The 26,197-nt window shown below is 43.3% G+C and overlaps 1 protein-coding gene across 2 annotated transcripts in view; it reads right to left on the bottom strand.

Annotated features, from left to right (window-relative positions):
• The window catches only part of LOC115056034 (spondin-1-like), a 66,684-nt gene that overhangs the window by 1,164 nt on the left and 39,323 nt on the right, over nt 1-26,197 (bottom strand). For both annotated transcript variants that reach the window (XM_029522263.1, XM_029522262.1), the window contains exons 7-14: nt 13,554-13,618; nt 10,906-11,107; nt 7,656-7,796; nt 7,134-7,209; nt 5,163-5,345; nt 1,496-1,666; nt 768-935; nt 518-676 (exon numbers count right to left, since the gene is read on the bottom strand). In XM_029522263.1, the coding sequence (XP_029378123.1) occupies nt 518-676; nt 768-935; nt 1,496-1,666; nt 5,163-5,345; nt 7,134-7,209; nt 7,656-7,796; nt 10,906-11,107; nt 13,554-13,618 (1,165 nt within the window). The remainder of the gene's footprint in view (nt 1-517; nt 677-767; nt 936-1,495; nt 1,667-5,162; nt 5,346-7,133; nt 7,210-7,655; nt 7,797-10,905; nt 11,108-13,553; nt 13,619-26,197) is intronic.

The following is a 26,197-nucleotide window of genomic DNA, read 5'->3' on the forward strand; positions in this document are numbered from 1 at the left end:
CTGAACTGTCAGACATGTTCAACGGAAAGTTAATCCTTCAATGTGCTGCATTTAATCAGAGTCCGAGGGAGAATGAAACAGACATGACAAATAATTATTGGAGCTTGTTGAAAGTGGCGTTTAAGGGCGCTGTGAGGCAAGAGGACTGATTTTAACCCTGAAGAAAACCTCACTAACAACAAGCTCAGGACGGCTCGGCTGTGTAGTTAAAGATTGTTGCTGTCTTTTATTTTGATATACAGATCTTCCTGAAGAAACGCAGGGGATTAGATTAGATTAGATCAGATTTTTTTATAGCTTGAGTTAGTGTGGTAATGTAATTCCTAAAATGAGGCCAAAAACACCAATCTTACTTCAGTGAAAACACATCAGACTGTTGCTCCAGCGAAGGGACAGGATGTAAGTGTGAGTTAAAACTCACCATAAATGCCCGTTTCAGTAAGTACAGTACTGGAAACACAGAAGTGCGGTGAAGATTCAGTCCAGTATGCTGGAACAGTTTTGTTTTGTCACTTACGGCATTCGGACAACATGCACTTCTCGGTCTGCTCCAGCTCCTCGCTGCACTCTGCGGGATCAGACTTCAGCATCCTCTGACGTGTTCGCACGCCGCGGCCGCACGTCACACTGCACCTGCTCCAGTCCGACCAGGGAGAGAGCATGCAGGGGATGGTGTCTGCAGACACACACCAGTGCAGGTTCACCAAAAGCTTACAAACTACAGATCGCACAAATATGCATTAACAAGGGAATTGGTGTTAACTCACGGCATTCGGGCATCATGCATTTCTCCACTTCGGCCACCTCAGTTTTACACATCGATCCATCTATTGGAGGCATCTTCACCATCCGCTCACGCCTCCTCATGCCCACCCCACAGGTGACGCTGCAGGGGTCCCACTCCCCCCACTCTGTCACCACACAGCTCCTGGGGGCTGGAGGAGAGTCCACAGAAAGACTCTAAATGCTGGCCTTGTTTGATTTTTGTGGGATGATGGACAACATAGTCATCTGTCTATGTGTCTATCTCAAACAGTTTAGAATAAATATTGCAGATCGGATTTGATTACAATCATTTATTTTGCTGAAATCCACAAAAGTCAGCTCTCTACAAAAACATCCAGCTTGAATTAGACTTCCTATAAAATATGAATTTAACTGATATGAAGATAGCTAACTAGATTTACATACATATTATTTTGTAGCAATAAAGCACAGTCATTGTTTTTCTATTTAATCACATCGTGGTTTACAGGTACTGGAGGAAAAGGCTGCAGATAAAACTGGGATACTTTGTGCTTCAGGAGAAAAATAAAAAGGCTTTCACTCCATACACCTGCAGAAGTGGACACAGCTCACATACAAAACTCATTTTGGATCTTTAGTTGACCCTTTGTGCTCCATGTTTAAAGCTGAAATGGGTGAGTTTGATTGGTTGAACTCTTTTACTTTAACTTCTCAACAAAAGAAAACACACGTTCATTCAGGGACTCACAGCATTCATCGTTGACCACACACTTCTCGGTTTCCTCGGTGTGGAGCTGGCAGAGCGAGCCGTCTTCAGGGTACTGTTTGACGTAACGCTCTCTGGACCTCATCCCCATCCCGCAGGAAACGCTGCAGGCTGACCAGCTGATCCACTCCGACATCATGCAGGTGGAGGTTTCTGTCCAAAAGGAGAAAACAGGCCGCAGCCTGCTTAGCAACCGGCACTATCAGAGGAACGTTTTTCACATTTCTCTTTTGTTAGGTAAGGTTCCGTGTTCATACTCCAGCTGCGGCGCTTTGTTGTCATTCTTTGTTATAACCAGCTAATTAGTTTATTCTAACAAGATATCTTTGGTCAAGCATTTAAAACATTTGTCCAGTTCACCATTAAAGGAAACAACACAGCAGGGCTCGAAGTATTCCAGCACCCGGTCCTGATAAAATATTATATTTCTGGGCCATGAGCGTCCTCTGCTGTGGTATAGAGTAGTTATCACAGTTGCCATAACCTTTCTGACCGTTTTCCACTTTTCAAGTTGTTTCACTGGATGTCCTTGTGTTTCTTGCTATTCTGAGAAAAAACTCTGGAGGCTGTTGTGTGTGTGAAGCTCCTGTGAGTGCTGCACTCTCAGAAACACTCAAACCGGCCTGTCTGGCAGCAGCAATCAAGCTACGGTTGAAGTCACTGAATCACATTTTGACCTCGTTCTCATGAACTGAACCTGCAGGATATTCTGCATTGCACTGCTGCCACACGATTGGCTGATTGGATATTTCCGTGAAGGGGGTGCACGGTGTGCGTGTGCACACAGCCGCGATCTGAGCAGAGACCTTTGTAGCTTCAGTCTGATGCTTTTTCACCTTCAGACTCGAGCACTTCAGCAGACAACAGAGTTTATAGGAACATGTGAACCCCAATCCTCTAGTTACAAAACAGCCGCCCCCCTCACACTAAACCAGAATCCTTTCTTGGATTTTGGTTTGTCCAGCCATCTCAAAGTCAAAAGTACCATTTTCAGAAACTCTCTTTTAATAAGTCAGGATACCTGAGGGACAGTGCTATTCACAGCCTGGGCCTGAGGGAGCGAAAGTCAATATGAATGATCCCAGCCTGTATCAGCTGAGAGGAGAGCTGCAGTGTCTGTGGCTTAACAAGGTCCACTCTGGTGTATTTTATCACTATTAGCCAGCATGGCGGTTGAAGATCCCCCCTATTCCTCACTTAGAGAGAGGCTCTGTCCTGGTCTAAGTACCCTTTACTGCCGTCTCCTTGAAACACTTTATCAGACAGTGAGGCCTGCAGACGGCAGTGTATTAAAAATGATAAAAAAAAAAAAGTCTGTTGAAAACAGAAAAAATTGTAAATTGGCTGCTTTCAAAAAAGAAAAAGAAATTACGATTGAACTTTAGTTTAGCGTGGATTTTTCTTTTCTTTGGCTCACAACATCTGACTCTCGTACGCTCTCCGGACCATCCAACACGCTGAGAACAGCATTGCTCAGTGGCTTTGGCCTGAATAAAGCAGAGCTAAGTGAATCATTCGTAAAAGATACAGGTATCTCAAGCTGGGATGAGGTCTCCAGAGGACCAAAGTGTTTCCCGGGAATATTAATCACCTCTGGCATCGGCCCCAGTCCAGCCCCAGCATGAACCGCGCAATTATCAATCTCCCACAGCACGCTAACGGAGAGCTAAATGAAAACAAAGGAGAGGTGTTTAGGAACAAAAAGCTATCTGTGCTGCTGTCTGATAATCAATAAGAGGAGCCGTGAGTGGCTCCAGTGTGTCTCTCTCTCTGTGTGTGTCTGCATTTTTGCGAGAAGATCCTTTAGCCCTGAAATGCCTAAACTCCACTTGTCTGAGGACGTCCAGGGAGCGAGGGAAGAGGAGTGAGGTGGGAGAGGACAGACGCTGACTGTGCCGTCTTTCAGCATTTGTACCAAATTGACAACTTCACTGGGAACAGGACACAAAGCAAACTCCTGGGCTCGTTCGTTTTGTGTGCGTGTGTTTGCTGCTGCTGCACCCCGGTAGGCTGTTACTTGCAGTAAAAGAGCAACAAATCGACAACTGTGATAGTAACAAAAAAGAAAAGTTTCTTCTTTGACTGAGACAGAGAGGAGCAGGAAGAAGTCGATGCCACTTAGCGTAAAAAAGACATCTGTCGTCCGACTCTGGCGCTTGGATTACTGTGACCCGTGGATGTGTTTGAGTCTTTGCGTCCACACATCTCTGAATCCCAATTAGGATCCCTTACACACACAATCCTCCTGCCACTCCTGTTATCTTTAACACAACAGTGAGAGCATGGTGCTTCGTGTCTTTTAGTCAAAGATAAATGCAGTTAAATCCTTTAAGCATCCTGGATGCAGGAGGCCACTCGGCATTAACTGCTAATCCTCATAATCTTTTATGTTTCACTGAAGTAATTACGGTATCCAATCATCAATGTTTACTCTGTGTAATTAGGGATTAACTGTATTTTCTGACTGCTCACACTGCTGATGTTACCGTATCAACTTCAGATAATGTGAGGGCGCCACCGTCTTTAACCGCCGGCAGCTGTTTTCACATACACATTTCACACAGACCGTTAAGAGCGGCCACCTGTTTCCTTTGCGTCTCACCTGGCCACACACACACACACACACACACACACACACACAGCGGACTAATCCGCCAAAACAAACAAACAAACAAAAAAAAAAATATTGTCATCGAACGGCTACACAATTAAAATTTCTGAATGAAATCATTCCACTGGGCTGTGAATTGTAAATGAAGGAGCTGCTTTGTGTTTTCACCACAGATTCCATCAGATTAAGGCCAAATGAACCACCTACAGTCACCGAGTCTAAGTCAGCATGAGATAAGTACCTTAGCTTTAATCTTCTTATTATTTTAAGGGCTCACTGATATTACCCTTCCTTGATAAGAAACACCCTAAACTCTGAAAAGAACCTTCCTGTTTTGTTATACTCTTTGTGTATAAAGTAACAAACATAAAATCACTTGAAGGGTTAGTGATAAACTTACCCCCATCTCAATGTTACCAATATTAGCATGCTAATGTTTAGCAGGTGCAATGTTTACCACGTTCGCCATCTGAAACGGTGGACTGGCAGAAGTTATCATCTCTAAAGCTGCACGATTATCATGGTTGGACAAGAATGATGGGCTCCTTTGCAGTATTTTCAAAGTGGCCCTGCTGTTGTCGACCGCAGCTGGGAGTCACTTTGTTAAACTGCTGGAATCACACTCAAGATTTACGTCTGACAAATGAGAAGCTGCCCGGTTTTCACGAGCGTTAATGCTCTTTAGAGGGATAACGCTCTCCTTTCTGGACCTGTTCAGAGGGAATTAAAGAGCTGTTACTTTCAATGTAATCAGGGAAATGGAGAATTATCACCATTTTCACCCAACCAAACAAAATGTTATTTATTAAAGGGAAACAGGCTGCAAATGGTTGTTCCAAATGTTCCCATATTTATATAAAGGCTGTAATTGATTCTACTAACGATCCTTTTCACAATATAATCAAAGACAAGCACTGAAGGAATGCACAATTCACTTTGTGAAGAGAGCCCACAAAGTGCACATATTTTCTGGATTCAAACTGATTAACAGTTTATCACTCTGTGTGTGTGTGTGTGTGTGTGTGTGTGTGTGTTTACCCTCCATGCTGCATCCTGGGCCCATGCAGGGCTGGAAATCCTGAGTGTGGGGACACGGCACACTGAGGTCCAGCTGGGCCTTCAGCATCCTCTGCCTCATCCTGCGGCCTTTATCGCATGTAGCGCTGCTGCACGCCGACCAGGGAGACCAGCCGGAGTAGATACACGTCTCCGGTGTGTCGTCTGAGATAGAAAAACAGAGGGATGGCATGATGTGTGTGAAGGATAAGGCTGTAATTTTATTTTATTCTTCTGCTAATTCAGCAACTCGGAAGATCGCCGATAACAGTTGAATTTGTTGTCAGAAAACCTTTCTACAAAGCAGTTCAACAAATTTGTCCGGTGGGGGAGGAGGATGGAGAATCAGGCGACTTAACATCGATTACCCAACATCGTAACCAAAGATTACTGCAGGTGGAGAACCTCACCTGGCCAAAGAAGGACATCTGGGAGAGGAGTGGAGGGAGGAGCTGGAGAGAAAGGGATGAGTGTGATTTGTGAAACTCTCGTCCAATTATCAGCGGTAGCAGAACTACAAGAGGTAGCAAGAGTACTGGCTTCAATTAATAATGCTCTCTGGGATATTCAGAGAGGCAGAGAAAATGAGAGGTGGCGAGAGAAGAGAAGGAATGTACAATCAGGCCTCAGGGAGGAACCTGACTGGGTCCAATTCTCCGGGATAACGCGTAATGACAGAGGAGGAGAATGAGCAGAGGAAAGAACCCTGAGAAGAAGACTCGGAGGTAAAAGAGGGGGGGGGTTGATGTTTAAGTGAAAGCTGTGGGTGTGTGATCTCATGCAGGGATGAGACAGAAAGAGAGGACAAGTGGAGATAAGGAGGGAAAGAAGCAAACGTTCATGACTGACTGAGAAAGACATTTATTAGGCAGCATGAGATCCTCGTTAAGGATTCTGCTGCATGGGCAAAAAAAATCCTGCAACTCTGCCAAGGCCACTTATTGTGAAAGGAGGCACAAAGCCCCCCGTACAACACGCTCACACTGTCACCACCAATCTGTCCATCTTGCCGGTCTAACTAAGGTCACAGAGCTGATCGCTGTGAGGGCTGGGCGGCACGTTGAAGTGAAACTCTGGCTGTTGTTAACGACGCGAGGACAAACCTTTTCAAAGCGGTCATTATCTGAGGGCAGTCCGTAGTGATTACATTAAAGGTGACAGAAATGTTGAGCCGAGACAACGGCAGCTTAGCTTAGCATAAAAACTGACTGGCCTGATTCTGTCCGGAGATGAAAAAATAATCATTGATTGCATTTGACAGCGGATATGTTATTTCTCTCCTCTCGCATTTTGTCTTCATGCTAAGCTAATTGCCCCCGGCTCTGGTTGAATACTGAACACACAGCTATGAGGGGAGTGTTGATCTTTTCATTTCACTCAGCAATTAAACGAACAAACATCTTCCAGCTACTCCTCTGAGTAAATGCAGTGAAGTGGAATTTCTTGGCTTTAGTTTCCAGGTGTGGATACTGCGGGGAAACTAATGAAATATGACAGGGAACATTTTACAGAAAATCTTACAAAGCAGAAAGAAAATGAAACTCAGAACAGATTTTGTTTTACTCCTGAAACATTGCTTCCCTTGCTTCTTGCAGGGGGGTGATGCCAAGGCACTGCCAGATGTGTAAAGTGAATATCCGACCTCCCATCTGAGACTCGATTTAAACCAGCTGTGACTTTAATGTGCGTAGTGTGCGTCCTTGAGCATCACTGAGCATTGAATCGCTGCACAGACCGCTCAGCCTGTGAGCGACATGACCTGATAGTTTAACTGAATGTTTAGCAAACACAGTGAACGGAGGTCAAAGAGCAGGAAGGAATGCAATATCGGGTAATAACAGGGGCTGAATAATTATTAAAACGCTGCACCGAGACCGGAAAGTTAAATTTGTTGCATGGTGGATTCTTCCCCTGAAGGACAATAATCAGGGAAAGACGATGCGTTCACAGTACCTTCCTCCTTCTCTTCCTGTCCAATATCAGCTACAATGTCATCTATGGTGTCTGGGACCACATTACACTGCTCCCCCTGTGCACACAAAGAAAGATAGGGTCGCACATTAAAATTCACCAGCACACGCAGGAAAGTATCGAAAGGCTTCTTACTGAGATGAAGCAACCTTTGAGGGTGAGACTTCACTTTTTGGCTTTGAAAATAAAAGTTTGTCCTCAAAAAAAAAACAAAAACAAAAAAAACAAAAAAAAAAACAACCAAGCCCAACTACAGATGGAAAAATTAAACTGGAAGAATTCATCAGTGGATGAACAACTCCAATAATAATAATAATAATAATAATAATACCTTGTACAACCATTTGCCTTGTGCAGCAAATCTAGCAGTTTAATTAGCAAACAGGATTAAAGACACTTGCTGAATGCATCTCAAAGCCCCGTGTTGTGTCTCAAATGATGAGAAATACAACACCGTTTCCATTCAAATATTGTTTCTTCCCCTCCGTGGTACTTTTTTTTTACCTTCCTAGCGATGCGTTCGACTGCCACCCTTGCCACAGGGGTAATTGCCCCTCCCTCAGGGTCATAGAAGGGGCTCTGTGGGTGGTCCAAACTGGTCAGCGGTCGGATCTTCTCCTGAGGGATGGTGGGCTTGTTCGGCGACTGTAAGAGAGTGAAATAAGTGAGCCAACGTGGCAGCACCGGAGAAATTAAGATGTGTAACGTGAAAGGTTTGCTTGCAGCGGTTAAACCACAGAAAATGTGGAATTCCCCTCAGCATCTTTGCGCTTTTTGGTTTGGTTTCAAGGCCCAGCAAGTTAATGATTTAATCCCGCTATTCTAATTCATATGGGTGGGAAATTTGGCAGGAAGAACAGCAGTGGGTCTGATTTAAGGGAATCTGTTGGCAGAAATGGGAAAAATTCACAAGTGTATAATCACCTGAAAGTGTTTTCAGTATCTTACAGCGAGCCCTTCATATCTACAGTCTGTCCTGTCGTAGCGGCACATTTCTCCAGAAGGAGCTGACCAAAAGCTCTTGATGGAGCTTCTCCTGCACGCTTGGGAAACATTTGCAAACTCACTGCAGCTAAATCCTGCAAACTGATCCTTTAAACCGACTTTAAGCCCAAAACATCTGGCAGGCGGAGTCAGGAAGTTGCATTTAGCTGCGAAGTGACCTGATAGTTTTCACTGAAACTAGAAACACAAAAGAGCAGAAAAAAAGCACCAACATTTGAACAGAACATTGAATAGATGCTGATTTTGTGGTTTGAGGTCTAGAAAAACAGCTTTTAACACGATTTTAGCTTATAGGGTGGTGATATGTCAGCGCTGGTTACAGTAATTCGTGTTGCTCCCCCAAAACAATTAATGCCCCTTTAAATATCTTGTTATTGACATTTTCTCACTTTCTGAAAATAAATGAAATTTTGAAGTAACGTCCATTTAGCATCCAGCAGACGACATCCCTGCTGTGCTGTGTCTTTTTTAGTTCAGCTTCCACAGTCGTCTCCTCAGCGAGTTCTCAATGTGAATAATTCTGATAGCTCTGTAACAACGTTCATGGGAAAATAAGTTCAGGCCATGATTCAAAGGAGAATTATTCCCACCCCAACACTTTAGGTGTTGTGCACTAAGTCATGAAATAGTTGGCAACATCTGCTCCGGTGTTTCTGATAGAAGTCGACCGATTTGGATTTTTAAAGGTCAAACTGAATAACTGGCCAATGTTGAGGAGCCTGAAGGAAGAAAGTCTACCGCTGAGAAATTGTTTAAATAATCAATGTTGAACCACTGATATTTAGGACGTGGGAATTATTTGCGGGACACAGAATACTAATCTGACAGCAGCACGTCTGTGGAACAGGCTTTTTTTTTTTCCCAAACAAGGACAGCATCATTTCTCTGGAGCGACAGAACAGCTGCACCGGTTTTATCCTCCTTTCTGACCTTAAATGGAGACACAGCTAGCTGTCAGCGGTCACAATAAGCCATCCACACCTGCTTCTCTTTGATCACTGTATGCATTATATATATCCAGTTAAATGTTCTATTAAAGGTGTTTTAATGCGACTGTTTCTCGTGTGTGTGTGTGATGTTATGAGTTCCTACATACTGTTAGAACTTAAAAAAAAAAAAAAGACAAATATGAATCATTCTCTTTCTTCTTTCAGGTTAAATCAACTGTTGTTTAAAGTTTTAGACCAACTTCTGATATAATACATGCAGCAGTACTGAAGCCGTATCATCATCCACTGTGCTGTAGTGTGTCAGCGATTCTCTTTGTAGTTTGCAAGTTCACGTTTTTGGTTGAGAAACTCTTGTGTGAGACCGAACAGGGCACATCTGTCTCTTACTTTTTGACGGCTATCAAAAATTACAACGTTTGTCCATAAAAAGAAAACAGAAAGATTTTGCTTTTCGTACAGTCAGTGTCTGTCAGGTGTGTAATCCCATAACTCTGTCTGTAGGTGGCACTCATTTAATGTCTGCTGTGTTGGAGAATAAATATTCAGTCTGCTGGTGAACTTTACAAGACTAAATGTCATATTTTCAAGGGGATATTTTCCAGAGTAAAAGCGGCGCAACAGCAGTTTAAAGATCCCCCAGAACCAAGTCAACAGCAATGTGAATGCCCTGCTGACTGGCTGACTTTTGTTATAGTCTACATTTTGTAGACAGTTGACTTCAGAGCAGGATGAAACGAGATGTAATTTACAGAAAAGAAATATCACAGTCTAATCTAAAAAAATTAAAATAAAATAAAATAAAAAGAAGCTTAACAGCACCGACTGGCTAAATTGTTGTCTTGATCACAACATTTTAAAAACTGAGAATACATAAAGATGCTACTTGATATGAGGCCAAAAAAAACAAAAAAAAAACCTGGTCCTGAACTCTCACCATCACATGGAGGAAGTAACAGCAGCTGAAAGAGATCTGGTATTATCTAAGTGAGAGATATTCATGCCTCCCTTCTGCCAGATAAACTCCTTGTTTATTCATGAGCTTGTAAACTATAAATAAACTGCTGTACTCTCCAAACAGGGGGTGAATATGGATGAGCACCTTTAATTCAGCGGATGACGGAAACTTAAAGGAGTCAAACGGCGTCAGAGGCAGGCGGAAGTCGAGTGTCTCTCTGTGTGGCAGTTTAATAGAAAGGCTTCCTGCCAACAGCTGTGCAAAGTGATGCAGTCTACCCTGAAACAACAGATCCATCTCCGACTAAAATCTATTGCTGTAAACAGCCATTTTTTTTATTCTTGGCAGTGAATAACAAAATGTGACCATCTCCAATGATCTAGATCAAACTCACATTGTTCCCAACGATCGACATTAGCACAGCTTCACGCATTAAACACATAAAAGAATCCATTTTTTTCTATTTAGCTCTTAAAAAAATTGACAACAATTGCTTTGAACTAGCTGCCAAACAGATTGCAGCTATTACAGATGCAACAGCACCATTACGGCACGAGCGTCGTTCGTTTGTCACTTCTTTGACAAACACTAAAACTCCATTTGTAATGTTAGCATTCATTCATCTGAGGCTGAGCGTTAAAAGCTGAAGTTGGTTGTTGGACAAGAGACGTATCTCAGGTTTTATCTTTAACTCTTCACTTCAGGAGGGTTGCAGGTCATTTCCCCTCGGTCCTACACGGAGCTTTAGAAAACTGATCCAACCGCAACCCCTCGACTAGATATCACGCCTCCGCAGGTTTCTGCAACTACCGGCGAACATTTAGGTGGATGGGGATGAGACTACCTCATATGTGACGCCGCCGTCGGTGCCTGCGTCCCAGGGAATGAGGTCTGTCACCAGCCTCTGCACCCAGCCGCACTCCTTGGTGCAGAGGTCCTCTCCGGACAGCCCCACGTTCCAGTCTGGACTGGGCCCAAGCATGGTGAGGAAGGACATGAGGTGACGGGTCCGGTCCACAGAAAACTCTGCTGATGGAGCCGCTCGCCTGCCAATGGTGACAGGGAATATCATTAGAGAAAGAGCAAAAGAAGAATCCTAAATGCTGCTTTAATTAGTATATTTTTAACATAATCATCTCAGGAGAAACATTTTACAGCTCACCTCCGATGTCACAAGCTCTGACCCGAGTCACCCTCTACTAATTGCTGGATAATGAGGCTCCAAGATATCCAATTAGAGGCAGGAAATAACTCATAACGAGATATTCTTTTTGCATATCCACAACCTCCCGATTATAACAATGCGTTGTGAATAAAATAACAAGCTAATTTGAAGTTTCTTTGGAGGAAAAGCTCCCCTTCATCTTTGCAATCCTTAATTATTACATCTCACCCAAACCACAAACTCTTTTAGAGCAACTTGACAACTCTGCATGCAAGATTTGAAAAAATGGGCAAGTATTTCAGAGTCACAGTGCGACAGCGCACATATGTGTGTGGATGTTCTCATTAGTAAAAATAATAGCGGCACAATATATTGCAAATGACAGACAACGCTAGGAGGAGTAATTAAACAGATGTTCGGTGAAAGATACAGTACATTTGTGTGTGTGTGTGTGTGTGTGTGTGTGCTGTCCTGAGGGCTAGAGCTGTGATAAGTTTCTAATTGCTCTTGAACTAATTCCAAAGAGTGCACACGATGCCAGAGAGTGCGACTTATTCAGACAAGGAAGGCTTTTAAGAGGCTGTATAAAGGAGGGAATCCTGAAACAGTTACAATTAAGTTTATTAATATTCACACATTTCTATCAGAACTTTTTATGACAAATTAGAATTCACTCCTCGCTGACAGGTTAGAATTTCACACGGCACATAATTAAAAGTTAGATGTAGAAGATTCAGGTGGCATTATTGGAAATTGTCGTACCAAAAAAAGTGTTTATTATGAATTAATATGTTCCTCTTTCCGTTTCTGTGCATCATCTTATCCGTCCTAACGTAGTTTTTCTGACAGTACAGCATACGTGCTTGATAAGCAGACTTTGTTTTGGTTTAGAAAAAAAAAAAAAAAATCTAGACTTGTCTTGGCTTGAAGAAATGCTCTGGCAGCTTTTCAACAGATGTTTTGTTGGCCTCCAGAACAATAAGTTTTCATGAAAGGAGAAAATCCGCCTTGTTTTTATTTTGGCCACTGGACAAAAACTCTCATTGCAGCTAATGCTGGCCAGTATTTTGTCCACCACAATAAAAGGTTTTCATCCAACAGCAACTTTATATTTTTCACAGTCCTGCTAAAAATATGATGAATATCTCAACGTGGATGCCACGGCCGCAGTGAACCTTTAAATTAAAATTTCTCCGGAGTTATAGCGCATTACTTTGCTTGAATAGAAGACCAAATACGCAGATGAACTCTGAACTTCAGGCTTCTGGGTTTGTTTCTACTGACATCTGAGAGCCGGAGCTCCTCTGAGACGCTCTGTCAATTTCTGCGTCAAAGGAAAGGGCTTTCCATTCCGCTAATTACACTTCCTTTCTTCCTCGCTCCTCCGTCCTCTGGCCTGCGACGATGAAAACTGATCAAAGTCCACCATCATCAAGGACGTTCAAACATGGAGGGCAGGACGGCGTCTACCAAAATGCCATTTGGCGACCGTCAGCCACTGGTGAGACAAATTTGGAGGAGAGACAGATGGAAGACGGAGAGGAAAGGAAGCACAGGTGTATCCTAAATGAAAACATCCTTTCGATCGTCTCATTTCTTAAGTGCAGGGGCTCGTTCAGGAAAAAAAATATTCGCTCCTGTAGAGACGAACTGTCGCCGTTATTTTTATTACTCCTATAATTTCATACTGGGCCTGAAATGCATATCAGACTTACTGTACCGACGATCTTTCACAAATTAATTAGGCTATAGATTTTATTATCGGGTGTTCATGGCTGTTTTCATTGCTCCCTCGTGTCCACTCCGTTTGGTCTGTTTGTGTTATTTTGATCAGTCACTTTCTGACTCAGCTCACACAGAGTTTGCCTTAATATCTACGCTGTCTCTGCGTTTCCAACATGTCCGCATGTTGATTCTGAACCCTGAACTGCCTCAGCTGATGAACATTAGGACTACCGAGGTGCCACATAAGTGCAGTCCATGAACGGCTGAATGTTTTGGAGGAGCCTGCACTGTAAGATGTCCAGAAAAGGAGGTCCAAATGTCAAACTATCCAGATGTGGTGGCGACCCTGTAAGAAAAATCTAACTTCCTGTCCATAGCTCGGTAAATTTCAGCAGATATCTTTTGCTGTTGGATGCACAAGAACTGGCGTCATTCAGGCTGTGGACCAGGCATATACTGGGCCTGAACAAAGTACAGGTCAGCTGCTGAGTGATATGAATATTCATACAGAGCAAAAATAACATTTAAACTTAGATCTGACTTCTTTTTTTTTTTTCGTTTCAATCATATCGCTCACAGCAGCGACATTGAATGATACTTACAGGTTGAGCGGCTGCCACGCTGGCCACTGAGCTTTAGTTTTAATGACAGTCAGTACTTCATCTCCCTGTGGAGAGACAAAGAGAGACAGAGAGAGAGACATCAGAACTAATTTGTCTCTAACTGTATGAGTATAAAGGGGAAAAAAAGTAGCATTGACAGAAAAAAGAGCAAAATTGACAAATTGACACGACCAAGGGTGAGTGCTTTCATCCAGGCACGGCAAAGTGCGTTCCACTTTTCAAAGACTGAAGAAGCTGGACGGAGTGTCTCTTATCGGGACAAATAGGCTCTGTGCCGTTTTATAATAGTCGTCCCTCATTCCAGGAGCGTTGTTCTGCTCTGCACACATCTCTGACGTCTCTGTGGCATTACCGCCACTTTATGAACTGACCCACACATTATCTCTCATAAAGCAAAAAAGCAGGAAGAGCAGTGATGGGTTCAGTCCGGCGCAGCAGCTGATTAGAGCTGAATTGGAAAGTCATGAAGGCGTCCTCCACGCTTTTTATTGTGTTTTCTCCATTTTCTTCTCTCTGTCTCTCTCTGTTTTAAACACACAGACACACCTACGGATATACACACACACACACACACAACAGGCTCAGTTTTGGATATGAAAAAAAAAATAAATAAAAATAAATAAAAATCTTTTTTTTTCTGGTTGACTGAAGATTCCAGAGTCGCCTTGAAAGCCTCGTCTCTTCCCCGGGGTGGTTTGGAAAAAAAAAAAACTGTGTGCGTGTGGTGTGTGGTTGTGTGTGTGTGTGTGGTTGTATGTGTCTCTGTGCGTTTGTGGAAGAAAACAAGTTTACAAGCCAGTGTCCATCTTCTCCGAAGAGCAGCCTGCAGTTCTGTGGCTTGTCTGGCCTCAGACCTCACACAAAGGTGGACACACACACAGATTTGCATTTGAGTCAAGACGACTAAACGCACTGAAAATTATCATTTTAAAAAAGCCAACATGGCGTTAAGAAATTCTTTTTAGATTCAAACCAGAAAAATTCAGGAAACAAGCCAACAGACAACATCCTAACATCAACAATAACACAAACAGAAAGGCAAAGCAGTGCTATTTGCATTAAGTTGTGTATTTATTAACTAAAAGTGAGGCAAAAGTCGTATCGTCCTCAGGAGCTCACCCACACAGATCAATAGTCTCTCACACTCAGGTCATTCAGGAGTGGAGCTGATCACTGATAAGATAAACGCCGCAGCGCTGTACGTGTAGAAACGTTTTCCTCATTGCTTCAACGACGCGAAGCTCCAACTTTAGCTGCTCTTCTGAAGAGGACAGCGGAGGCAGACCGTGGATGCTGACACAGTTACACTGTGGGAGATGTGAGGTTTACATATTTGTCTTGGAGATAATGACTCATTTTATGCCCTCTCAACATCTGGCTCGTGTTCAGCTGAGATCTCCTCCACAGGCAGCTGGAACGCTCATATTTCAGACCATCTCGAATGCTCGCAGGGCATTTAAATGAAGTTTAGAAAACAAAACAACAAAGCATTCTGCAGGGAGCGTGCAGGAAGTGTAAACTAATGACCAAATGGCTTTAACCTTTAGAAATGTTAGAAGTCATGCCAGGTGAACTTTTATATTTCTAACATGTCACGTGGGCTCAGCGGGAATCGCAGTCTGCCATCATTCCAGAGAAACGAGGAAAAATGGGGACATACAAACATTTGACTGATTGCATTTCCCCCCAGTGAACTAAAACGACATTCATGCTCCATCTAACTTTAACAACACAACTGTAACGGCGGTGACTTTGGTGAAGTTATCCATGTGATCAATTTAAGCACTATTTTATAAAAGCACCAAAAAAATGTAATCGAAGAAAATAGAAATTGCAGCGCCTGCTGTTTAGATATTGCACTTGGCATTGTGCAGCTTTTAATCACAACACACACAAATTCACTGGCAGGTGAAATTTGTGTTCTTCTGGTGAACTAGACGTGAAATCCATCGAGGCTCAACACGTTCATTTCCACATGGTAGATTAAAAAGTGTGATAAAACCGCCGTAGATCTGCAGTAGATGTTCTGAGAGCGGCTTCCTCGCCTGTTTGGATGTTAACGTTGTTTTTGTTATAGTTATCTTTCCAGTTGTCGTTCTCGGAGCGGACATCCTTTTAATCCAGTATAAATATTGTAATAACAGAAGTCAGAGCACTTTCCACTGTCAGACAACGGCATCCATCAACGCGACGTTTCACACGATGTGCTGCAAATTAACCAAAATTGAGTCATTTTGCAAAGCACATTAAAATACTCAAGTACAGGCCACTTAAGTTTGTCACAGTGATACACAACATTGCAGCTGGACTCGATTTTAGCTGCAATTTCTCATGTTTTTCCAGCTTTCATAAATAAAAACGCAGGGTGGCCGATTGTTACACGTTTCCAGGTAAACATGTTGAAAAGATAAACACATTAGGGGTAATTTTCTGTATGATTCTTCCACTCCATTCACCATCTGCCATCACCGGCGGCTCTCAGCACTTTGGTTCAATTTAAGGTAAAAGAAAAGCATCTTATTCCGGAGAAACAGCCCCTCCACATTTTATGGCAGCCTTCAGCCTGTATCAGATAATACACAATGCTTCGCGGAGGCCAGATGCAAATCTTCCTGTAATGGGTTTGTTTGTTTATGGTAATTATTGTAATGGCAGAAAAATCACTGTGATTTACCAATGTTTAAAGGTACATTACATTTTCATGAATGAAGAAGAGAAGGAGGGAGAGAAGACGGTCAGGTAAGACAAACAACGCTGGATACAAAGCGAATACGAACCGGCTTGGTGGTGTGTGAGTGTTTGCAATGTGCAGATTTATGAGCCCCACCACTCAACTAAAGGACGCTACCAGCAGTCTGAGCAAGTCTGGACCAGAATAAACCCCCCCCCCCCCCTTCAATACCACGATACCACCAGTGAGCAAAAACACTTACTTCAATATTTACAAGGTGCTGTCAACATGAAAATAAAAAGGATATTGTCAAAGGAGCGAAAATGTGCTTCTGGTTTTATTGTTGTTTGCGCTACAGACGGCTCCATAATCGTCCTGGTCATCAGGAAAAATCCATAACGCAGCGTCCATGTGTCAGGCTAAGACGTGTTTCCAGCCCTCACTGGTGTGACCCAAGCTGCTGAGGCTGGATTCAAATCGACGGAATTAGAAGTGACAACCTGCGTTAAACATTATCTGCAGCAGCTAATTGAAGTTAAGGCCCACGTCGGCTTAAAACTGGCATAAACAACACGAGAAACACGATGCAAAGACAGCAACAGATGCACTGAGATGAGATTTGGTTCTTAAAAAAAAAAACACAAATTTATCATCTTATGGATAATAAATGGAAGGCTGGGAAAGCTTAAAATAAAGGGGCCTATGAATAACTGCAAATAAAACAGCTGCAGTCATGAGTCCAGTTCTACTCCAGTGAAGTGGCTGCTAACAATATCCTCTTAGGCTTTCAGTTATCCACAGACTTTTCTTTACGCTGCTGGATGTGTTGCAGCTGCTGCTTCAGTCTACGGTGAGATAGACTTCCTGTCCGACATCTGCCGTCAGACTTCACGTTGGCATGTGAGGCCCAACGACGACGGACAAACAGCGAAGCAGAGCCTGAGACAGACCAGCTCTACCACAGTTCATGGTCTTCATCACTGTACTTGTTATGTAAAGTGAGAACAAGATCTTCGGGGGACAGACGGTGTTTGTACCAGCTGGGATCCTAAAGAGTTGAAAGGTTTGCTGTGAATTGTAGAAGTTGCTGACAGTCGATTTGAGACCTTCATTTCATCATCGTTGTCCTCGGTACTACTTTGGAGTTGGAACTGAGATATTCCTAAAAAGCTGCTGCTGAAATGCCTCGAAAAGAACCATCGGCTGATAACTCGGCCGTTTGGGCAGATGAATCAAGTTGACGCAGAGCCACGCTCGTTTCCTCAAAGTGAATCAAGACGAGTTTGCGGCCTTGACATGACAGAGACGGGAACAGAAACACTTGAGAAAACCTTTAGCTGAGAGATGTAATGAAGAGTGGAACTGCAGAATCGGTCTGCAATAAATCTTTTTTTCATCGCTACAGGTGACCTTTTTCACATTCCTGATAACTGTTGGTTCAGTTCTCACTAAAGGAATTGATTACAACAACTTCCAAAGTCGAGAATAAACTTTAATGCTCAAAAACACACTTCTGCTCCCTTTTCTAGGAGGCCGTGTCCTGTATTAGATATACATTTCTTCATCTTCGTGTGCAGGAGAGGTGAACATCATCAAACTCACAAACACCTCATATTTTACATGATGGGGCGACCCCGTGTTGCTTTTTGCAGGCTTTGGAGGACATTTTTCCTCACAGCTTCGTGGAAATACTTGTGTGAACAGGACAGAGGCGGACACGAGCAGCCAAATCCCCTCAGTGGTCTCAGCTCTGCCCACTTATCACTCGCTCACTTTGGAATGAAGTTTCGCCTGGAGGGACTCTGCATGTGGTGGCATGAGGCTCTGCATTGTCTTTCCAGACTCGGTCTAATAAAGGAAAATGAGCCTGGGGACTTTGGGAAAAGGTGTCTAATAAAAAATCAACTCTGCACTGATGCAATTACAATTGCACAGGGGCCGTGGAACAGACGGATGACTGGGCCAATACGTTGTAACTCAGTCGGATAAAATCCTCAGCTCGGGTCAAACTGTGGGCTCGCACACATATATCCACATCTAAGTACGGACTTGACAAGCAGGTAAACCCAAAAGGCTCTTCTAAAAGGTGACGCGATGAAACTACGTGGAAAAAAATCCCGTAACTTCCATCATCTAGCAAGATGTCTGATGTTATTTCTCGGCAGATTATTTATCAACCACCTGTGACGTGGATACGAAGCCAAGAGCAGCGGTACTATCATCTGTCCAATTACATTGTAATTTACTTGTCCCTCAAGCTGGCTGCTGAAATTGCACTGTACAAAATAACAACCTGTGTTCCCCTATAGCAAAACAGATGCAACTGATTTGATATATGAAAGGCCCGTGTCTTCTTTCAACTGAAAGCATGCGAGTTTAAACTCAAAATCTAATATTCAATAATGTAATTTATATAAGTATACGTAATTTCAAGTTATCTGATAAAAGCTGACAGCAGAGAGGAAATATGGTGTTTATTTCTGTCCTAATGTGGCCCAGGATAGCTCGTCTACCTGCAGTTTGTGAAAAACCGTAACACTTCAAATTAAACACACACTTAGACCTGCAGTGTCCGGCCCAATTCAGCTGCACAACATTTCGAATTTAGCTTTTATGAGACTTTCATGACTCTGTTTCCTGTTTTAATGATAGCAGCGACAATGCTGGTGGCAAAAGTAGCAATATTAGGATATAAAAACATGCTGCTTTATTGAATATGGCCAAATGAAGTCCTGCAGTTTGAAGAGGAATTCCTTGATGGTTTAGGAGTTATAGGTATGATATCTGTTTCAACAGCAACACGCACACACCTACTGTTTTTTAATCCCAATTCTCATTAAAGCTCCAGAAAACTTTCTTGGCGTCGGCATTTCTTACAGTATTAGGTATTCATGGGTCGTGACTGGGAGGAAGTGAAGGCAGAGGTTCAAGTGGATGTAGCTTGGAGCAACGGGACTCCACGACTGAGAGAACAGGTCTGGTTCATTATTTCAAGCCACTGCGGATCAAATTAAGTCTGATCCGGTTGGTTTGTGAAATTCTGTTCAATAGTTCGCTCACTTTGTCAGGGAGGTCTTGAATGTATCCCACGTTGTTGTCCGGGAAAAGGAGAAGCACCAGAGTCCCTCGTCTGCGGTGGGGAGTGACAAAGGGGAGCAGGCAGCTGAAGGTCGACCTCAGAAACAGCTCGAGTTCCCAGACACGACTGCGTCGAGGAGATTCAGGCCAGACGTGGTCCCGATGTTAAAAACATCAGGGCAGGCAGTCTCCTGGAATCAGATGTCTCGTAGGACATACCAGAACAAGACTGCATGGAAAACCAGGTGCTTTGGGTCTCTCACCAACGAAGGGGGCTGCACCACATCCTACGTATAATATTATTATAATGAATCACCGAAGCTTCTCTGACACGAGCTTCCATCTCTGTACATCTTCGGTTTGTTTGCTTTGTTTGTTTGTTTGTTTGTTTCTGGTTACGACGAGATCAAATACAGAGTATCTTCTTCTACTGACCACAAAGATTTTTGTCACAGAAACTGAAAGAAACTGAAAGGATGAACGCATCCCAGCATGTTTCTGTCTTTACTGACCCTCAAAGAGACAACCGGCAGCTGTCAACGTCAGGAAGTCGATGATAATGTCTCCCTTTTCCAAACCACCAAAAACAACCACGAAGGATACAAACAAAAGGAAATACACAAATCATCAAGTCATCAAAATAACTTTGGCAGTAAATGTGCTGATGTAGGACCTTACTGTGAGTCTTTCAGCACGAAAACCATGTGTGGCCGTTTCATATTATAGCCTGAGGGATCGTAATCCATCACACCACTCAAGCATAATATGTAACACATTCACCTGAGGAGACATGGCGGTGTTAGTCAGTGTGGATCAAACCTTTCTGTTGGTTAGAAACATGGTGAATATACAGCAGGTCTGCATATAGATAAGTGGTCCATTTGTTTTTATGTGAAAAAATGTGAGCCAAAGCAAACCCAGCAATGATTCTTTTTTTTTTTTTTTTTTTTGTTTATCTGTTTACCATTTCATTTCACTCTGAGGTAGTTTGGGGGAAAATGGATGACTCCACTGAATAAGCAAAGAAGTCATTTTAATGAGTAATTTGATCTAAGGAAAAAAAAAAAAAGAGGAAACTATCAAAACATGTGATGACACATGAAAGGAAAAACAGAAGAAGAATCCTTTCAAACTGCGATAAGAAATTACACGGTGCCATTACAATGAAAATGAATCAACCGGCATGAAAGCCCTTTTGAAAACCAAGGTTTCAGCTATTGAAGAGATGTGGAAGCTTCGGCAGTAAGCCTTTTGAGTTCCCCGTTTGAAGTGGATCTGGAAATGGAGATGATGTTTTACAGACCGCCATCCTGAAGACTGAAGCCACTCATCCACGACACCTCAAAGACTTTTGGACCCGGCGCTCGGGTCTGAATACCAAACGTCATTGAGATCTTCACGAGGAAGTGAGGGGAGAAGTGAAGAGAGGAGAGGAGAGATCATTTAATCTTAGTACCTGTGTAACGTTATGAGGGCCATCTTTGTGTCTCCTCCTGTTCCCTATCTGTCCCTTTCTCTGTGCAATTCAGGTCCTGTTGTGATTCTCATTTCCTTCCATGTCCTTGCAATCAGCTCAGGTCAGGTAAACCTCAATCGTCTCTGTTATTTAGACATTTGGGAGAAGGCCGTTTTGCCCAGGTTATGAATGTAGTCTTTTCTACAGATAACTGATCATACTGCAGTCTTGAACCTTTTCTTAGCTGCAATTTAGAAAGAAGGCACAGGTCATTATGTGCTCAGCTGAGTGCAGGTTCGTCGCCTCTGGGAGCTGAGGTGATGATTTTGAAATTGCTTCTGGCAGTTTCATTTTGAATTATATTTTACGAGATAGAGAAGGCAGCACGGCTGCAAAGTGGTTAGCGCTGTTGCCTCACAATGAGGTCGCGGGTTCGGTTCCTGGCCTGGGGACTTTCTGTGCCTGTGTGGGTTTCCTCCGTCCAAAGACGTCATGTTTGGGTCGCCTGGTCTGTAGGTCTGAGTGGTTGTTGGTCACTGTCTGTCTCTGTGTATGGATGAATGAATGAATGAAATAACTTAATGTTTCAGTCATTCTTTAACTAGGAAGACACGACACTAGACAACAGAAAATAGAAATGTTGCTCAGTCCACAACACAAAGGTCCAAAGGTCCAGACAGAACTACCCGAGGAGCCACAGCAGCGCAGAGAATCAGTCGGCCTTCCCTCTCATCCAGCAGTAGCAGTATTTTTGGCATTAGGGTAAATTCCTTGATAATTACCAAAGGGATTAAGTCTTGACGTTGACATATGTTGGTAATTAACATTTTAACGTTTAGCAAGAGCGTCTTTCTTAAATGTCAAGATGCCGTCGGCGAGAGACTTTTGGAGGACGCCGGATTTTGGACGGCACATTTTAAAACCAAGACAATGTCACCCTGAGCTGAGTCGTCAGTACAGCCAAAGTGAAACTGGCTCTGGTTTATCCTGAAGGTGACTTTCAGTCATCCGACATCGCAGACAGACAGACAGCTGTCCGTCTGCAGGGACAAATTAGAAAAACTGACTAACTGAGCTGAGATAATCCGGTCCACGCTGTTTGATTGTACTAATGAACACAGACACCATTTCCCTCGCTGTGGGGAGATAATCTCTATTCCAGTTTGGCAAAATGCAAAAAATTGGACACGAAGGACACTGCACCTGAAGACTTTGTTGAAGAAGTCCCACTAAAGGGAGATTTACAGTACGGTGACTGCTTTGTGACTCATAAACTTCCCCATTTCCAATAAAGAAGCAGCACGTAGGGCCTCCTGTCTTCAGGGAAATACTTGAGAGACTGAAAATCCCAGACTATTGTCAGGGAAAACAATGCAATTGTGACTATTATTGTTTGTCTCCACTCTCTCTAAAGGGCTCTTGCTTTTTATAGACCTCATCATGTGTCTTTGTATTGTCTAGTGCCCCTCTCTTTTATGTCACATATCCTTTTGTTGACAATATCAGCGTTGATCAAAAGGATAAAAGAAAGAAAAACACCAGCGCATCTTTGTGTGGGGAAGCATCCAAGACCGTCTTCAGTATAACAAGTGAAAAAGTGCCAAAGGACGCTGTTGATGAAGCAGACACTTTGGTTTTAAACAACTTTGTGTTTTGTCTTGAAGGACCATATGTAAGACAGATCACGGTTCTAGGTTCGAGCTCGGACCTGGTGGTATGTTAGGTATCTAATCAAATCAAAATTTATTTATATAACAACTAATTATAGCAGAGTTGCATCATGACACTTTCTATTTAGAGCAGGTCCAGAACAAACAGTTTATGTGGTTGTTAAAGAGACCTGACAACTCCCTACGCACGTGATCGACCCTTTCCTCGTCCAATGTTAGCTTGTCTGCAGCTGCCCGTCACACACAGAACCTGTTCGTTCATTTATTTAATGAAGTAAAACTTAATAACTCACGTTATCGGGCTAATAAAGCAGCATCTTACCGGTTCAGCATCCTCTTGCGATGCTACCTGTCCCCCGTCAACACTTGAATTAGCTCTTCGCTCTAACTCTAATGATAACGACGGGTTTTATGTGAAGATAATCAGAGTAGCAGACTCATTTTGAAACCACAGAGTGTGGAAATCCTGTGTTGCAGTGATGTTCAGATCAAATCACAGACAGATTTCCGCTCACTCAGGTCACCGGGTTACCGTTACTGATTGGCCGGCGGGGTTTACTATTCAAAGTGTGCGACACAATAATAGACACAAATCATTTTAAGAAGAAGGAAAATGAGCAAGTTTTGAAGTAGAAAGACAAACAAGACAAACAAGTTCAGAGAGAAAAAGCACAGGTTGTGAGGGAGTAAGAAGTGGGGTCAGGGGGCCGAAGGAAAACATACAGTGAAGAGAAGAGCCGGGGTAAAGGGGGTGGGGGGGGGTCAGAGTGTGAGTGAAAGTCCAGTAATTGCATTGACCTTGAGCTGAGCCGAGGTGTAACTCAGTCAAAGCGAGTGATGAATTCCCTGCCCTCGGTCCTGTTGCAGGAATAAAGTCACTGCTTGGAGGGATTTTTTTGGTTTATGAACGTTGGGAAAAAAAAAAAAGAGGGTGGAGGGCAGAGAGAAGATTGGCTAAAGGAGAGTCTGGGACAGGCGGGTTTCTCAACCTCCAAAAGAAACCGTTAAATGGAAAAAGGTGAGCTTGAGGGGATCCTTAAGGGCCGGAGGAACAAGGGGGACTGCAGTAGAAATATTTGTAACACAGCTGAGGCGGATAGATTCTGGTCTCTGTGACCCGTCAGCTGGATGATATTTATGACCGCTGATAGACTGAATGCTGGAGACTGACTCAGGCAGGGAAGCACTCACACTGCCGTTCTTTGTACTCTTCTCTATTAGGTTGCAGCAGCTCGGGAGTTTTCCAGCTAAGAATACATTAACAGGTTTTTCCTGCTCATTAAACTTTCATAAGGCTCGTAGCAGCTACAGGAAAATATGTCATATTCTCAAAATGGCTTTCGCCGTGAAACCCACTCCACCGAAAATGATCTAATGCGAGCCTCTCCTTTTATTTTTCTGATGCTGATTTTGGGCCTCAAAAACATGTCACTTAGTTTCCAGTGGTAGAAGAAATATGTAGATCCTTTGAGGTGAAATTAGGATTTGATTTATGCGCTTATGACGGCAAGTGCGTGGCATGTGTTGTGCGAGCGTGTGCGTGGGCGTCTCCGAGTGCACCTGCTTATTTTGGCTCATGTAGGCGCAGTTGTGCGAAGTGTAAAAATGAACATGACACACAGGAGTGATGAGCTGCTGATCCACGTTCGCCCACTTAACAAACATGGCAGTTTAATGAGCGCCGTGTTGTATGGACGGACCGATGAGTGAAATATTAGAGGGGACAAATTTATGAGGCTGTTTTTTTTTTTTTTTTTTTTGGTCTTTAGAGTTGACAGGTTTCTCTTCGTGTGTTTAGTTTGTTTTTGTATTGACGGGAAAAGCAGGGTTATTTAACTTTGAATATTTATCAGCTGATTGTTAAACTAACCAATCGCGCTCTGACATTATTTTAAGCCTGACTGTTCAAATTAACTGCAACATCTGTCATAATCATTATCTCACATACAAATGATTTATATCACATCTAAGAATTGAGCTAATGCAGTGCGGACTGATGATGGTTCTGTTTATGATGTTTATGAGCCCTCCCCTCTGCATCCACACCCACGTCTCTAATAACAGTCAGAGAGAATCTCTGATTATGAGATTGACAGTAATAAGAATCTGTGTCCCATCGGGGCAACTGCAGCTACAACCTTTGCGTGGAGACGTGTAGTGGGGAGCGCTGCACGTCTCCCCGGGGAGCTCGTGGTAATTGTCTTGTCACGGGGCTCAATTGGTGTGTTGAACACAACTGATTACACCAAAGTATAACCAGCTCCAGCGTCCCTGATGAAGAGGGACGTGAAACGGTGTCAAGCTGCTTGTCGCACGGTAAATGCAGCAGTGATACCTGGTGCTGAGGTGGAGCTCGTGGGGGGGGGGGGGGGGGGCTGATTACACCCCATCATCCAACATCCGCTTGGTTAAGTGTTTATCAGAAGAATAACAGCAAAAGGAGCAGAAGGCTGGAGAAAGAAAGCACAGGAGGACGAAGGGCAGAATGACATTTTTTTTTTTTTTTTGGGTGAGAATTGGCCAAAAGAAGCAAAATAAATATATATAATAAATTTGTGTGCTGGGTTTGAGGCTGTGTTGGGTTTGCCAAAGTGACCACTGGTGGCTCTGCTTCCCTTTTTGCCCGCCGCAGTGGTGGAGAGCTCCAGCTGACAGTGAAATGACACCGTCAGGCGGCTCCCGAGTTTACGCAGGCTGAAACGGCAACACTTGGATGGATTGCTGCATAAAGTTTTATGCAAACACTCTTGTTTCACAAATGTTGAATTCTGCTGCCTTTGGTTCGACTGTTTCTGTAGTTCCATCCAAAGTTTCCGAGAATTGTTTTCATGAAATGATTAAGCAGCGATTTTCTGCACCAGAGGAATCCTGATGATGAAAACAGGAACAAAAACAGTCGACCTCCATCCTGATGGCACAGCTCCGTGTTGTATGTCAAAGAGCGTATATGTGATATACTCAACGGTGCTTTGAAAATATCAACCCAACCAGACTCGTTACTCCAGCTTCAGCGGAGAAGACGGATATACTGATTGATCTGCGCTGTAACCCGTGTTGATAGTAACCAAAAGAAAGACACCGTGAGAAAGTTCTCCTGCTTTCATTTCTGCAAACCCCATTAAGCTTTATGAGGCTGGTTGGGCTCAATCAGCGGACGGCCACGTTCAGGTCTTTCCAGAGATCTTTGATTGGATTCAAAGTCGTTCAACTTATTGCAGTCCAACAAAGGATGCAGACACACATTAAAGGCCAGACTAAAGGCAGAGAAACTCATAACAAAGACCTGAGCGTGACCTGAGAAGGAATCAGCAGGGGAGAAACAAAGCGTGTGGTGATGTGTAGACTTCAGTCACTGACACAAAGCTTTTCCACATAATGTAAATTATCCGATTTCGTTCGACATAGGTCGGTAAAATAAATTCTGAATGCTGAAACTCGGGGTAATATGTATTTGAAGGGCTATACCTCCAACATATTTCTTGCTCTTGCTGATGTAAGTTTAGTCTGAGACTTGGTGCTTCACTGTAGCATCCATTATTTTATTTTAAATTAAATGTGCTGACGCGCAGAGCCCGAAGACCGAAAAATGTCTCTCTTATACTCTGGAGATTGGAACATCTGCACTACCTCGCTTGGCCATGACGCCAAACGAGGTAGTGCTGAGACAACTGGCATAAAATTGTTGGATGGCTCTCCTGTGCCTCACAGAGCTGCTGAGAGCTGTAGATTCTTCAGCACAAATGTATGA

Source organism: Echeneis naucrates, chromosome 16 (assembly GCF_900963305.1).
Source record: "Echeneis naucrates chromosome 16, fEcheNa1.1, whole genome shotgun sequence".
Classification (NCBI taxonomy): Eukaryota; Metazoa; Chordata; class Actinopteri; order Carangiformes; family Echeneidae; genus Echeneis; species Echeneis naucrates.